This window comes from Diadema setosum, chromosome 4, assembly GCF_964275005.1.
Source record: "Diadema setosum chromosome 4, eeDiaSeto1, whole genome shotgun sequence".
NCBI lineage: Eukaryota > Metazoa > Echinodermata > Echinoidea > Diadematoida > Diadematidae > Diadema > Diadema setosum.
In genome coordinates, this window is record NC_092688.1 from 31,529,599 (window position 1) to 31,546,600 (window position 17,002).

General features: G+C 39.5%; 1 protein-coding gene across 1 annotated transcript in view; it reads left to right on the forward strand.

Moving 5' to 3' along the window:
* The window catches only part of LOC140227135 (PHD finger protein 12-like), a 37,072-nt gene that overhangs the window by 3,648 nt on the left and 16,422 nt on the right, over window positions 1-17,002 (forward strand). The window contains exons 3-6 of the mRNA XM_072307569.1: window positions 10,355-10,427; window positions 12,770-12,996; window positions 15,791-16,035; window positions 16,852-16,963. Of these exons, the coding sequence (XP_072163670.1) occupies window positions 10,355-10,427; window positions 12,770-12,996; window positions 15,791-16,035; window positions 16,852-16,963 (657 nt within the window). The remainder of the gene's footprint in view (window positions 1-10,354; window positions 10,428-12,769; window positions 12,997-15,790; window positions 16,036-16,851; window positions 16,964-17,002) is intronic.

Genomic DNA, 17,002 nt, shown 5'->3' on the forward strand with positions numbered 1-17,002 from the left:
TCATAATCATAGGATATATTAAAAAAAATAATTATTGTATTGGGTCTTATTTACACCCTTTTACTTGTATGAGTGCAGACTTGAAGGGTAAATTACACGGTCCGACAAGCTGCATTGTACATCACTCTGATGTTTCCCAGTAGCAGCAGTCTTTGTCTTTAGATCAATTGAGTTACTAGAGAGAAATGTAATGTTGAAAAACAACAACATCAACAATGGTACAGTATATATAGGACAATTAAGGAAGAATGGTCTTGACATGTACGTATGTAAGTTGTAATGATATTGAAGTGATCCTACTTTGAAACTTGAAAGGCATAACTTCAATGGAGATTTGGTACATTATGTGACTATCAAAGGCAGCAGCAGCACACGTATGATCATCTCAGCACTGAATACATATTTGAAGTTACAGAGTGTAGGCCCTATACGATGCTACTGGAATCTTAATAGCCCTTTTGGTCACAAGCATTCAAGTCTGTCTTGTGAGCAGCCAGACATTTCAAATCTTGGTTCAGCAAAGCAGCATCATTCTTTGTTAACTCTTTTATTAGGTCAGCGCTTACAATTCAACAATTGATAGGAAATGACCTTGTGCCCATTTGCAATGAAATACCCCCACTCTAGTCTGTATAGAACATTGATCCATTCCAGATCACACAAAATAATGTCATTCATTACAGTGGAGAGTATTGTGTAAAGCTGAGTCATAAAGCCAAAGTTGTGCAACCTAGCTGTCCTTTTTTTTTTTTTTTTTTAATCTATGAGCCCTATTCAAGATTTTTCAGTGATGGCAAATGTTTAATTGGTAATGCAATATAGACCAGTTGTGTAGGTATGCAGTAGGAATATACAGAATGTACATATGTATTGATTACCAGAAATCCACTGCGCTTCTGTGTACAATGTACATGTACAGGTGTAGCTTGAGCCATGATATGTGTACACGCTAGAGAGTATGTACAAGATGGCATTCTGCATTACATGCATATTATGCATGCATGTTTGAGGAAGCACAATTTGTGTCAAATGTAAGTGGGGAAACAGAAACCTTGGGACTTTGAAATCAATTAAAGAATCTGTAGAAAGCTTTAGGACAAGGTAGACATAGTTTCTTATATATTACATATTAAGAAATTGCATGCTACTGTAATGAAACTCACATCCTCACACACAAGTATGGCCTTTGTTACAGTCATTAGCAAGTAGCCTACAGTGTACAAAGCTTGCCTTACGACCAATATGAGTGTATCCCAACCCGCTAAGGATTGTTGTACAATGGATTTAAGAATGGAGCCAATGAGAAGCGCTGAAAGAAGTCACATGTGTGCTCTTTATTTCCTTACTAGCATGCGTGGGTGTACAAAAAGTAGTACAGTCTGTAGGGTTGAAGGTCAAACTCAATTTATGTTTGTGGCCTTCAGGTATAAACCCTGATGATGTATCCAGGCAATGTAAGTTTATATTTTACACTGTACATTAGATTGCAATAGGTCAGAATTCAACAATATGCTGTGCAGATGCCATAGTTCTTCTCTTGTGTCATAAAACTATTACATTACTAATAACCATGATTTTGATGTATTACATGTAATTGAGTGAAAGATACAAGCAGTCATTTGCTTAGCAATATCGAACAGAGATAATGAGGTAATGACTCCTCTTGTACTCATTGCAATATGTATAATGTTGTTAAAGCCACAGACACCAGGAGCTCATTTCACAAAGATGTTAAAACTAAAAGGGGATTCTTGCTAGAGTAGCAGCGGCCAATTGGGAAGTGGGATTCCTGATCATTTGCCATGCATCCAGAGTTGCTGCCATGGCAACTTTCTATAAAATGGAGCCCTGATGTTACAAGTTTCCATTTCAAGGAATGGGCAGAACATGATTGGTCCAGAATACAATGTGTACAGTATGTGTGTGCAAGTACGGAACATACAGCAACTTTTGCACAGTCATTTGTACTTCATGATGTGATGTGGTTACAGGGCTGTAGGTACAATTGTAATTCCGCTTTTGTGATGTAGCACACATTCAGTGCAATGACAGTGATCTTCAAGGTGCATGGTCTCGGTGTTTTAGTCAAATGTGTACGCGGGCGCACGGCGCAAGTTTCCTATAGAGACCTACGCTATTGACTCCTCTTTAGCGCTTACGCTTTGGCCCACTTCCCCGAGTCCGAAGAAGTCCGATTCCAGTGGTCGGATCACAGTTTGGCTCATGATTCAGCTGAGGGGGATGACAGCTTTAGCAAACTTCTTTTGTGATGTCATAATAACAAGCCCATATGCACGCACCCTGGCATTACTACAGACTGTGCGATGCGCAGAGAAGACAACGAAGGCAATGTTACTTAGCAACAGCTACGCACTTTACTCTTGATGACAGCTCAACTTCGGTAATCTTCGTATCAATGCTAACGGTGATCGGCAGTATTATCAACAGCGCCCTCTACACTACCGGGACTATGCCCCTTTCATTTGCAATATTGTCTTACACATTGTTTCTTTCTTTAAAAAAATGCTCTGCTTTATTTCTTTCTTGTGCATATTTTCAGCATGTTTTTTTTCCCCTTTTTTATTGCTACTGAAGGGACATTTTATTTACAATGTACCGTATTTGACCATGCGTTATGTTTCAAAAACATTTGTAGTGACAAGAAGGTTGCTTGCCAGTGGACTAGACAAAACACTATGTCTTTGCTCCATAGGTTTCCTACAGTGTATGTGCATTAGTCACTCCGAACACTAAATGTAGAATTGACTGCAAATTTTGGCTGAATTTTATTAAAGTAAAACACTGTGCTGGTGCCCTTCATTGATTCATGATGAATGGATTCCTGAAAGACGTATGTGGCATTCTTAGACAAATGAGAAACGGGAAAATAAGGGGGAAAGTAATCTTGGTATTATCAAGTCTTTGGCATGCCTCTTGGTTGCTGGGAGCAACCCTTGTTACAGAGGTGTGCATAATGTTTGAATATGTGCAAAAAAGGACCATTAGAGGGCTTTCTTTCAGCATCAAGAACTCGATCCAAATTGTGAATGGGTGATATGCCCCCCAAGCCAATGTGGTATTTACTCCTCTACACTTCAGGTTACAAGTGCACAAAACAAACAACTATGAACGAAGGGAACTGTGTGAATGCAATGCTACATGTATTAGAGAAGACAAATATTTAATTCTATTTAATTTCTTGAGTTTGCTATTCAGAATTGTGTCATTTGAAAATCGGTGCAGTGACTGACAATGCTGTCATCTGATTGGCTATTTCCTGGCAGCTTCCATGGCAACTGCATCCTGTTGCAAATTTAATTGGATTAAAGTGAAGTAAGCCCCCAAATGGTAAGATTGACAAACAAACAAACCAACAAAAGACACCCAAACATATTATACACCATTTGTATCCCTTAGTGGTTGTACAACATTTGTAATTGCAAATATATGCTAGATAAGGGCTTATTTGTACGAACTTGTATAGTTATACTGCAGGTAGATCTGTTATGGGGCATAAATGTTATGGATTTCCTTGTCAAATTGGGGAAACTTATACCCCTTTCAGTAGCTTATTCATTTTTAGCCAGCTCCTGGCCCATGCCAGGCAGTAAAAATTGTGTTCAGTAACTGTAGCAGAGCCGCACTACTGTTATGATGACCTATTCACAAACTCTGGCACATACAGACTGTAAGGGATAACTGCCATGGTAACTATAGTATAGCAGAGCCGCACTACTTTTACGATGACCTGTTCACAAACTCGGGCACATATGGGATAACTGCCATGGTAACTGAACGTGCACTCCAGCAGGGGCATGGCCAGGTAATTGTGACCTTTGACCTTGCAAGGAATTTTGGCCAGGGCCTGGTGCCTTTATCATTCCTAAACCCTTTGGTCGGCGCCAGGCCCATACCTGGCACTAGGCCCACACCTGGCGCTAGCCTACAGCAGTGCCAAAATAGCCCAAACCTGGCTAAAATGGCCCGCACCACTCATAAACTCAAAATTTTACAACATAGCTTGGGCCTGGCCCTCACCAGAGAGTTACTGAAAGGGGTACAAGTCTAGATGTACACTAGTTTGCAGTCCAAGTGATACAGTATGGTCTGTTTAATGATAGCAATAAAGGTAGAGTGCAGTGAAGTTCTAGTACATGTAATCATTCTCTTTCTTAGGGTTTCAGAACCATGTCTGTGTATACAAAAAAGACTGTTCATGGTGGGACCAATCATGATGTACAAATATTTTGATTGTAAATCAGTATCTATTATTTTTCCATCACTCTGGTTTGTAATTATCCTCTGGAAATATCATAGAGGGTTGGAAAAAGACTACGTAAAATACAACAAGCTTCCTGTCAAATGCAATTTGACACATGAGTGATGGTCAGCTTGTTATAGAGAACTTCAGATGCTTTCAATCTGCAGCAACTAGAAGGCACATGCAGGGGTCACACTTAACTTTTTTTTTTTTTTTAACTAGCCAGGCGGACTACTTAGAATCAATTTTGACATTGAAGCAATATTTTGGCTAGCCAGACGGACTAGTAACTTCAGAATTTTTCGATTTTTAGCTAGTCCGACGTGATTTCGGGTGGCCAATGGCCAGCGGACCATCGCCAATTTTGAACCCTGACATGAACATGTTTGATGAAATGGGGAAGAAGTGAATTTTGAGGAAAACAAAATAAGAGTGTAAATGTGTTTCTCACTACCAATATTTTAATACCATATTGAGGTAGTGTATGTTCCTGCACTGAGATTTTAACATTACAAAAGGCATGTCAGGGGTCATGCTTTGCTGTCATCGTTTCAAGAATTACAGGAATACGAGCCCGGCAGGCTACAGAAGCATTTCTTGTCTTGTATGTGCCTGAATTTGTAACAAGTCTATCATCACCACTGGCAAATTTGAGTACCTACTGGCAAGGTTTTCTTGTCTCTTGTAAAGAATCTTAAAAAGAAGTATGGCTGTAATGCACTTTACAAGTGCAGCACATCTTTTAAGTATTGCAGTCTTTTTTTTTCTCTATCTCATTGCTGCCCTAAGAAGCCTCAAACAATCTGAAGAAATAAATGGAAAGATGTAAGGGGAACTCTCCTTGCTTACTTTAAGATGTGCACAGTTCTTCTGAAATGTTACGTATGCTATTTTGAGATCTAAAGCCCTCGTCACATAAATTTTGAAGGAAATTGAGGAGGGCTCGCAGCAGAGCTCTGCCTCTCGAATCCTGATTGAAATTCAGGATCCAGCGCAGAGAGGGCTTCTTCTGTCCACAGATTGATTGCAAGTGTCGTCGGACCGTAATGCTCGCAGGGCTCCCGCAGCTGGCGCGGAAAGAAGGGTCTCGCTCTGGTCGTGCAGCGTCTGTGGCAGGCAGGCAGGCAGGCAGGCTGATGGGCGAGCCGTGGATGAGTCACCAGTCTTCAGTGGGGTGGGATCATTCTCCAAAGACGCGAGACTGAGGGAAGAGATTGAGAGAACGAAGGAAAACACACTGGATGGAGGAATAGATGGAGGAGGAGGAGGAGGAGATGGAAGAAACAGTATGCAGCTCCACTCAGCAGTGGTGGGGGGTGGGGGTGGGGGGTGGACAAAACCTGCATGTTGAGTAGATGGTCACCTGTAGATGTCACAATTTATGTAGTGATGTCCTACATAAAAGAGCAAATGAGGGAGAGAAAACTCCCAGAATGTTGCTAAGGTCTGGTTTGTGTTCATGGATCATGGTATAGTTGCATGGACTAGCTTTTCCCAATGTCAAACCATACAAATGTAACTCAATTTTCATTGGGTCTTGAATTAGTTGCTTGACTGAGAAACTTTTGTTTTGTTTTGTTTTGTTTGTGTGTTTGTTCGTTTGTTTTATGGTGAAAAGGGAGTATAAGGTCTTTATGCATGGTATGCATGCCAGTAGGTTCACCAGCGTGCTTAAATGTGTTTACAAAGGCATTTACACTCTCATAGATGAGTTACCCATCTACTGTAAAAGTGGATATTTTCGCACGACTAATTTTTCGCGATTGGCTGGGTAAGAAGAGTTTTGCATGTTTTTAATTCCATGGAATCAAGACATCAACTACTGGAAGAAATGGCACGCAAAAATATTTGCGTGCTTTTATTTTCGCGCTAGCTTTTGGATGCGCGAAATACGCGAAAATTTCAACACTGCGAAAGTTTCCACTTTTACAGTATGTCACAGTAGCAAGTTCATACGAGGTTGGGACTGAAAGAAATAATCAAGCTGTTAGGAGACACATAATGAAAGCAGACATCTACCAGAAAACAATTTAGATGGAAGAATCAAATTGTAATGTCAAATTGTAACATTTGTAATGTCAGGTCTTTTTAGTTAACTAATTATTTTTTTAAATTATTATTATTATCACAGTGTCTTCAAAAATCTGGGCAGGAAACTTTACGTATAAAACTGCAATTTGTGTAAAAAGTGCAAAGGTATTAGTTTTAATGTACCTGCGGTAGTGTGATCTGACAGTAGTGATTTGTGTTAATTTATGCGTATTTGGTTTTTATTACTCTAGGCAGCATACCACTGGGATGTAAAAACACAGACAAAAGAAATAAAGCATGTTGTTTACGTTATTTCAATCATTTACATCATGTTCACATTCAAATGACTGTCAGTCAGGTGCACCACATTCAGCAATTAATGGTGTACGTAGTTCAGCCATCTATCTGGCATTATAGATATAAAAGGAATAAAGTCACTGTATGTGATTAGGAAACTACTTTGAGAGCAATTAGGGGTGGTATTCTGTAAGCGCGATCCTTCTTTCGATCCTAGGAGCGCGCGTAGGACAGAAAATAGGATACCCTTAGGACAGGCAAAATCGGTATTCTGTAAGCCTGTCCTAAGCCTATCCTAGGACAGTCAGTTATGAATAATGAATATTAATGAGAAAAGACAGGACACGCCCGACGCAGTCTCTATAAGCCAATCATCTTCCTAATTTTACGCAATGCGCGCCCAAGGTCTACATTGCTCAAACATGCGCTTCACGTAGCTCTACTGTGCGAGGAGTTAGAGATGTATTACTTGTCAGTCTAATTTTACAGTAAAAAAAAAAAAAATTTTAATTATCAAAACTTTAGCAGGCACTTAATTAGCACACCATAATAAATGTAGGCCTTATGAGTTCCAATAATTTGCATCAAGATTTTGCAAAGATTAGCTCAATTAGATCGATAGCAATTCCTACTTCACAGTATGCAACGTTGATAGTTGCGGATACCGCTTCGTGACAGTCGCATTATTAATTTTTTTTTTTCATGTACCTCTTCTTCCTTTTCTTCGATGTTCTCGTAAATTGCGTGATCTTTGAAGTATTGCGGGATAAAAAAATAAATGAGAGGATAGACTGTGATGCAAACCTACATTTTATTACATGTGGTAGGCCCAAGTATCAACGATTATCAACGAAATGATAATTTCGGACAATGTTAGGTCACATTTTAGCGACACAAAGCGTTGATTGTGCGATGCCGCTGACTCTGCGCTAAGCTCGTTCCACTCATATTTTTTTCTTTCAATAATTTTTTTTTTTTTCTTTTCTTTTAAATTCGTCGATTCTTGAATCATATAAAAAACTCACAGCGCAAAGACTCTAAGTCATGTTTTCAGGGACGCTAAACGCAGCTTTGATATAGCGGAATGCCGCTTCGTTATAGTTGCACCAATATTTTCTTCTTATTCCTTTTTTTTTCCTTCAAATCAGTGTAATCCTTGAAATAAGAAAAAAGAAACGCAAAAGAAAGTGTAAAAAGTGATGCAAACTCACACTTTGTAAAGTGATAGGCATCCATCATTGTCATGAAAGAAAAGATAATTTCGCAGATATTTATAAGTGATATTTTCAGCGATGCAAAGCTAAGCAAAACGCAGCGTTGTACTGCGATGCCGCTCCGTTAGTTGGACCAATATTTCCTTCCCTTTTTCTATGCTTATTCTTTCTAAATAATGTGATCCTTAAAATGAACAATAAACGCAAAAGAGAGCATGAAAAGCAATGCGCACCCACACTTTATTGATAGTATTCACTATATGGTCATTAAAGATGTAATTTCGGAGACTTGAAGACGGCACAAAGTTACCTAATTAATAAATACAGCGTTGATAGTGCGATGTCGCTCCCATTGGTTCCATCGGTATTTTCTCCTTTTTAATTTCTTTTTGCTTCTTTTCTCTTCTAAATTGCGTGATTTTTTTAAATTAAAACAAAAGAGCGAAAAAAAGGAAGGATAAAATGGAATGCAAACCTAAACTTTAGTTACATGATAAAATTAATTGACAATCCTGTCAAGATCATTCCGGACACCTTAACTCATTCTGTGTCGTCTGCTGTGCATAATGTAGCATTCTCTGCAGCATCGAAGGAGTACAATGGATGACATTTGTGAACCAGTCATATAAGTTGTGAAGAATTCTTGGTATACCATTTGAATGTGACACCCAACCCATCAGTCTTGCATATCACACTGTACACTGTATAGAGACTAATGTTTCTCCCCAAAACACAAGGAAGTAACTTCACATTCATCAATTTCGAGACGTATTTACGTCACATCCTGGGTATGTGGTCAATCAAGTGGAATTAGGAAGGGAAAAAAATAGAATGTCTATGAGCCATTCTCAGCCCTGAAAACCTTAAGATGTATTGATGGGAAGTTACAAAATGTATGTCATTTGCACCATAGCAGGCCATTAAAATATTTCACTTATTATCAACATACAGGCACACACTCATATATCAAACATACTTGATTCTTTTTCTTCACTTTTGTCCCAGGAAAAAAAAAAAGCTTCCTTTATTGGTCTTGAGCATGTTTTTGAAAATAAGTTTCCTTTTTATAAGGATAACTCCTTCCAATGTGAAATATTTCATAGATGCATTAAAGCAACATTTTTCAATGGTTTTAAAGTTGCAGAATTAGACATTAGTAGCAGTGCTACAGATCAGCAGATAAACAAAGTCAGTTCAAATAAGGCTTTTGAAATGCAAGACGTTGATAGAGAAATTTCTTGCTTGACACATGTAAGCTAAGGTCATATTTTGTTTTTCTTAATACTCACATTGTGTAGGCTGTATCTGTAGCAAAATAGTGCCATGTGCATCACTACCTATATTAAAGCATTCTATCGCAAACGATGCCAGTTATGCACCAGTGTAAGGTACAGTATGTATACTGGTGTGTGCATGCCTCTCTCTTCATTTCCAGAATTCTGCATACATTGCCAACCTGTCAGAGTTAACTTAGCGCTGCCCTAAGTCAGCCTGGATGCGTACTCTATGTCTCTAACATTTCACCTGCATAATTTAGAGATTTACAAAAAGCTTGTATCTCCTTACGATTCCGAGCTGGCACGATAATTTTTTGGATGAGCAAATTGGTGTATCAGTTACATAACTGTATATTCCCCTTGATGCGCCGCGGAGTGTGTGTGTGTGTGGGGGGAGGGGGGGGGGGGGCATGGGGAAGCTTCAGCGTACCAACTCATGCGTTCCCAACAAAGAATGCCTTGCCTAATGTACACAGAATACATCTCCAGCTCATATGTCATGCTGTGTGGGACATGCAAAACTCTCCCTCTCCACGGAGCCTCCATAGCAAGCCAGAGCCAGGGCCCTGGCTACTACTGTATGCGCTGTACCTGCTACTAGTGGTAGCTGTAGCAAACAGCTTTCATCAGAGGGCAGGCTACATGTAACATAGAGAACATGAGCAGAGTCTGCATTGTGTGCTGTGTCTTTGTGCATCCTGCAGTTGGTGTGTATGTTCTGCAGCGCAAGCCAGACTGACTCCTCAAGGAGGTCATGAAGGACTGACATGGGGTCAATATCATACTCACAGCCACATTAGCCTCCTTCCCCAGTCTCTTCCTCTTATTATGTATTGTTGATTATCATCATGACTGATCCTTACTAGAAGTCCTTCAAGTCATTGTATAAATTTCCCTGGTAAAAATAAATCAGTAGTTGATGCAAGGTGTGTTAAGTTGAATGGATGACTGCCCCCTACAAACTGACTGGTGTAATCAACCACCAGCTTTTACCTGTACGATATAGATATTACACACAGAAATGCACAATGGTGTATATTAATAATAAAATCAGAATCTGCAATGGCAGTGTAGGGTCTGGTCATCTAATATGATTTATTCTGTGCTTTTAAAGATACACATTACTTGATTAATAGTTAATGATGATGCTCATATCTTTCTTTTTTTTTGTGGAAAATTTGTTCATTAGCTTTGCTTATTTCTCATCTTCCATTCATTCTTTGCCAAAGATTAATGATATTTACTTTTTCTTCTCTCTCTGTCTCTACCTGAAGCAACCCACCATTATCTGAGGAAGATCTACCCTCTGGGGAATGGTTGTGCCACAGATGCACCGTAGCACCGCAGGTAAGCCAGTGCTGCTCTGGGCAGCTTCCATTCTGTGCACACCTGAAATTAAGGGGAGACCGCAGCCGGCCCGAATCCCTCACCTAGCGGGAGGGACGGGTAGGCATTTGTCCTTGGATACTCTGCAGCGAAGTGCAGCTTCCTGGCCCATGTATTATTTTTCCCCCAGCTATGCTGCCTTCAATTATGTTTGAATTCCATGCCTCAATGTGAAGAGGAGAGATAGATAGAGTTGGGGAGAGAGGGAGGGAGAGAGTGATACAGCACAATTGCCCCTGCACTCAAACTAGCTTCGCTTTAAAATATTCTCGACTTTGTCGCACCGTAGCACAACGCCCTGGGAATGCCCACATGAAAGAATCACGATTGCACTCAGCAAATTTGATTGCAAGTCCCAAGCAAATTTTGAGTAAACCCTCGTGAGGGATTATTGCTGTAGCTGTATTGACTGAGTGAAAGCCTCAGTGAAGTGAAGACAAAAGAATGTATTCTATCATTCATTACTGTCAGATAATATGCAGTGAGTTAGCAATAGTTCAGTGTTTATAGAATGACATGCAGTTAATCTATACTTCTTGGCCCGAATTCACGAAGGTGGTACAAATTGAACCATGGTTTAAACCGTGGACAAAAACCATGGAGCGCCAAGTGTCGCATGGAATATTTCGTCACGAAATCAGTCGATGAAATAATTATTTTGTGACGAAATGACGACATTTTGTAACTAAATGAACATTTCGTCCTCGAAATGATAATTTTGTTAACGAAACGGTCATATTGTCGACCAAATCACCAATATTTCGTAACGAAATATTCCGTGCGACACTTGGCGCTCCATGGTTTTTGTCCATGGTTTAAACCATGGTTTCATTTGTACCGCCTTCGTGAATTCGGGCCCTTCAGTCTTCATCAGAAATAGTTTCTACAGTAATGCTGCACATAGAGGGGGAAGAAAAAATACAATTTTGATTTGTCATTTTGCATTTAGGCACAATTTCATTTGAGATTCATCAGGCAATATACTTGGAAATACAGCAGCAAAGTGCTGTCAAACTGAAAAATCTTAAAAATGAGTCATAGGAAATCAAGGCAGTTAAACACATTTGTTTTGTAGCAAAATCAGACTATGATTAATGTTGAAATTTGTCAGGATTAAAAAAAAACAAAAACACTGGAAACCAAGAAACAAGGGAACTGACTAGTTTAAAGGGAAATAAAGCCCAGGTGATGTGGAATGCGTGAATGCAGAAATAGTAGTAGAGCGCATCAGTGAATTTTGAGGAAAATTGGACAGATTGGTTCAAAAGTTATTAATTTTTTAAAGTTTTGGTAAAGTCATTGCTTGATAACAAGAATACAGTAGTTAATGATGTCACACATAGACAATGATATCAAGATATAGAAAGAATTCACCATGTTTTGATTTTTCCATTATAATGAAATAACACCTGGCTTACCTCTTTCAGAAGGCAGGGGAAATAATATTTCCCTCAACATATGTCAGTAACAAGTGAAAGAATGTGTGCTTTTCATAAAAATTAGAATTTTCTAGTAATTCTTGTGTGGTGTGTGTACTGGAAATGAACAGATTTTCTCTGCATGGTTTGAAAGATTTGTGATACCTGTCTCTTGGAGGATATTTTAGTATGTGGTAGCTTTGATATGTATCACAAACAAGTCATGTAGGAATTGTGCCTTTCCAAATAAAATTTGGAGCACATTAGAGAAAAATGTTCGTCTAGCAGCATAACAGGTGCGTGAATATGATGGCTTTTATTCATATATTCCCTTTGACTTTCATATTTAGTGACTTGATGTTCATTTGGTCATAAGCTTCTGACATCAGTCTGTGATATGTCACATTTTCTTCCTATCTCCTGTCATTTTTTTTTTTCATTATTTATGATCTAATGTTCTCCGTGGGGTGCATCTCCTGTAATGACTCAAAACATCCTGAAATTTATAGATCTATATATTTGTTACCTGCATATGTCACTGATGACCGGCAATGTTTACATCAAATATGGCATATATGGTCTATTGATTCCTTTTTTTTCCAGCATTGTGAAGAAGTACACTTCAGAAGTTTAGTTTTCATGAAACAAAATGATGTATTTCAAGCAAGAAATAAGTGCTTTGCACATGTGCAAAGCTGGCTTTTCCTTTCTTTGAAATATCACCGTACTCTTAAAATATTTGTCGCAAATGATTCTTCCTTGAGACATCTTTAAGATGATGATGAGTTCCCGTTTGCTGTTTTGTTTCTTTCTTCAGTTGCCCTGGCTTTCACTTACATAACAAGTTTTGTTGTTTCAATCTATCTCTAACTGATCCTGCACCAGCCACTGGACACCCCAGAGATCAGCCTGTCGGACACAATCAAAGCGATAGAGAAAACGGAGCGAGCAGAGAAGGAGAAGCGGCAGAAGGAGATCATCAGCAGCAGCGGCAGCAGTGGCAGCAGCTCCAAGGAGAGGACCACACTGCTGAGACTCAACGATAGACTGAACGACAGACTCATGCGGGAGGGGCGGGCTTGTATGCGGCTGGCCCAGATCCAGGCATATAGGTGAGAATCGAAAAATCAGGGATTGTACCCTTCTAACCTCTTGTGTTCCCTTTCCATGAAGAGAGGATATTTTCTTCTACCCGACTGTTGCCCTTGATCAAAGCTTGATTTTGAGACTTTAGGCTGTTTTGTTTTTTTCTTTTCCCCAAGAAAAACAAGCATATGTAAAAGGCAGTAAATGTTTGTATGACAGATTGTACCTGCATTTTCAGTCAGCTTTTCTCTATGTATCACATACATGGACAAACACACACACACACACACACACACACACACACACACACACACACACACACATCATTTTGGAGACTCGTGCAAATAAGTGATTTCTATAACCTAAGGGAAGGTGGTTACTCAATACTTTTGAATACATGCTCAGCAAATGGCATACAATGCCAAAGAAAGTAGCATATTCAATGAGTACAGAGCTATATTTGGAAAGTCCTACAAGTGAATAATACTCTACTTTTGTCACTTCTCATTCTTACCTATTCTTTACATTATTCTTTTTTTTTTTCCGTATTAACTTTGAAAAGCTAAATAATTTGTTCAGTGGAATGACCCTTGTAATGATTAGATCTGCCAGATGAAGTCAGTAGTTTATGTACATTACATAGGAAATTTGTCTACCCCTAACGAATCCTGTGGTCTTGTCAAGTCACGTGAGATTTGCGTAAAATCAGGAAAGCATGTAGGTAAAATACAAACAAAATGGAACATTTTTTTAAAAAGTGGGATATTATAAAGCTTTTATCATTCTAGTGTCCTTTAATTCAAAGTCGGAGCCCCCAGTTTATTATGTATTACAGCTATCTGTGCAAAGAGCGAAGCAACAGTCGACAGTCTTTCAGTTAGAATGTTATACTCGGGAGTGGAGGAAACATCAGGCAATTATACAGATCAAATCTTAAATGAGACACCATTGCCACCAAATTTGCCCAGGAAGCCAGCCCCCCCCCCCCCCCCCTTGTGCTTCTGATCAAAGCCATGCTGTGCAGGTAAAATGACATGACTCATGCATGGAGCATTGTTAACGTGCAATTAAGGAGGGAGATTCCATGTGAGGGGCGGCAAACACACCCCACCCTTCCCCATCCTTGCTGTCTCCCACGGCAACAATGAGATGGAGGAGGGATCCTCTCTCTCTCTCTCTCTCTCTCTCTGGGGCAAGTTGACAGAAAAGGGAATTCAGAGGAACCAAGTCTCCCTGATTCCAGTGGAGGATTACTGACAAATTAGATATCTCTTAAAGGAGAATGAAACCCGAATATATGTTTGATTTGAGGGAATGCAGCAATATTAGTAGAGCACACCAGTAAAGTTTGAGGAAAATTTTGCTGTGCTTCCAAGAGTAATGAATAGTTCAAAGTTTTGGTGCAGCCATTGCTGGATGAGAAGACTGCAACACTTTGTGACATGAATAGAAAACAATACAAAAAGATATAAAGAAAATTCAACATATTTTCACTCTTCTAGCAATATGAAAGAGAACTTGACTTAACTCTGTCAGAAAGCAGGGTTAGTAATATTACTCTCAATGTCAGTAACATGACGAGGGAATGTGTGCTTTCCATTAAAAAACTGAAATTTCATTTTGTGGAGATCTCTTTATATTTACTTATAACGATGTACGTACATGATGTCATGAACTGTATTAGTCTTCTGATCCAGTAGTGGCTGCAAGAAATTTTAAATATTCAGAACTTTTGAACGGATGTCCCACCTATATTGCTGCATTCCCTCAGATATTTGGGTTTTTCGTTTCCCTTTAATGAACCCACAAGTGAATATAAAAGCCCCTCTTCCCTTAAATTGGGAATTATTTCAACCTGCTTGGATGCATGTCACACTTGAGTATCTCCTTACCTCCTCTTTGGATCCCCCTGACTCTGACATGTGAATGTTGGTCACTGTGGTAGCTACAGCAATGGATGGATATTATGTCAGCTGTAGACCCCACACTGAGCATGTCTGTGAGAAAAACAAAAAGACCTTGGGGGAGGGGATACAGTGGATGCAGGCAAGTTTTCCCCTGTTGAGAATCATTGTTTGGATATGACAAAATGTGACCCGCTACAACAAAAGGATCCTAAAGTTGCTGACGGGTGAGCCGAGAAAATCGAGTTTGAAGTCAGATCACCAAAATCTGTCAAAACGTTTGGATTTCTGTTTTTAACATAATTTTGTAGTCTAATGTATCTTCTATCATCTGCCGAAATTTCGAAGTCAAATGATCAAAGGAAAGACCTGAATATAGCATTTTTCTGGGCCATGCTTGGCTCGCCCGTCAGCGACTTTAGGATCCTTTTGTTGTAGCGGGTCACAAATTTAATTTACTCTCTTTCTTTCTTCTGTCTCCTTATGTACTTTCTCTCATTCCATTCCCCCTCTCTCCCCCCCCCCCCCCAAAAAAAAAATATATATATATAAAGGGGTGGGGAAATGTAGTCACTCCAATACTAAGTGTGTGTGATTGTAAGTAATTATAAGGTGAATGGTAGCATGAGGGATGCCACCTGTTACTTTTTTTTTTTTCCTGTATTTTGTGCTGTTTTTTTTTTTTTCAAAAAATAATGCAGGTTTCATAGAGAATGCTGTTTTCCCCCAAATTGTATTACTCTACATGTCTATTGCAAGAGAGGTAAAAATACTGTTTTCTACCAAAAAATATGCCCTTTTAGGCCTCAGAATGCTGCAGTGGTATTTACAAGGTTTGCATACCTGTAACATGGATGCAAATGATTGTATGTGAAAACATGTCCACCTTTTTATGCTCTCTTGATGACTCCAATAGGGAAGCACAAATCGAAGCGGGAATCATTCCAAAGGATGCGGCCGAGGAGGCAGAGAGAGGCGCGGCTACCGAGGTCGGCAAGGAGGAGAGGAGGGCGGATTTGGCCAGGAGGGGGGAGACAGAGGAGGACGAGGTCTACGCCAAGTTTGAGAATCCCCTCAATTACCTCATCAAGGCTGTGGCCGTACAGAACCCCAAGCAGTTCTCCCTCCCTCCGGAGATGATGCAGCATGCACCCCTACCCGGTATGGTAGAATCCCAGGATGTAGACAATACACACTCTCATGTGAATATGTATGTGTGTGTGCTTTTAATGGATACTGTATATGCCATGTATTTAGCAAGTCTTATTTTTTGTGAATTTTTACTTCATAACAATTTTGCATTTGGTTAAATATTTGTGATCGTGAAGTGCAGCAGTGGACGGAGAAATGTACATGTGCATGTCGCATTGGTGTTAGGATCAGAATCGATATTTTCACCTGTTTTGAAATTCGCACCAAGCCCCGACTCGCAAACTAGCTAAAATCAAAACCTCAATCAAATGTATGGCTTACCCAGTACTTCACAAAAGATTTTGCAGTGGATGTATTTCTAATTTTTCCAATTTTTGTTTTGTTTTTTGGAGTTAATTAGTTTGTTACCAAAATTTAAGGAAGGAGTAGTTGCACTCTTTTCCAACCCTTCTGATACAAATCTGGCTGCTCTTTGAGGGATGCAGAATCTTTCATTCATCTTTGATAGACGACACTTTAATTTCCCTTTAAAGTATACAAGATAGTGTTAATGTTATGTATGTGTCTACCCTATATACAAATGTGTATAAAACGTTTCCTGTTTTATGCCCTTGTCATGCTGCTTTTGCTTACAAAAACTACCCTCAGAAATATGTGCACTTAACCTTTTTGTGCATTTGATGTGATGATTGGCACAGAAAACTCCATAGCATTGTACACACCGTCAAAGAGAACCTGAAACAAAAAGGGTTAACACTTCTCACATAGTCCCACTTGACACTGACATTCTACATCCTCTGCTTGCCTATATCTTCCCTTTCCTAGGCACAACAAGGAAGAAGAAGAAAGAGGAGCTATTTAAGAATTACAAGAAACCTCACGAGATGGACAATATGATGGTGCCCCTGCCTGCCAAAGTCTGCTTCACCTGTAACAAGTGAGCCACTGCCACAGTTGTGTTGATATCAGAGATGCG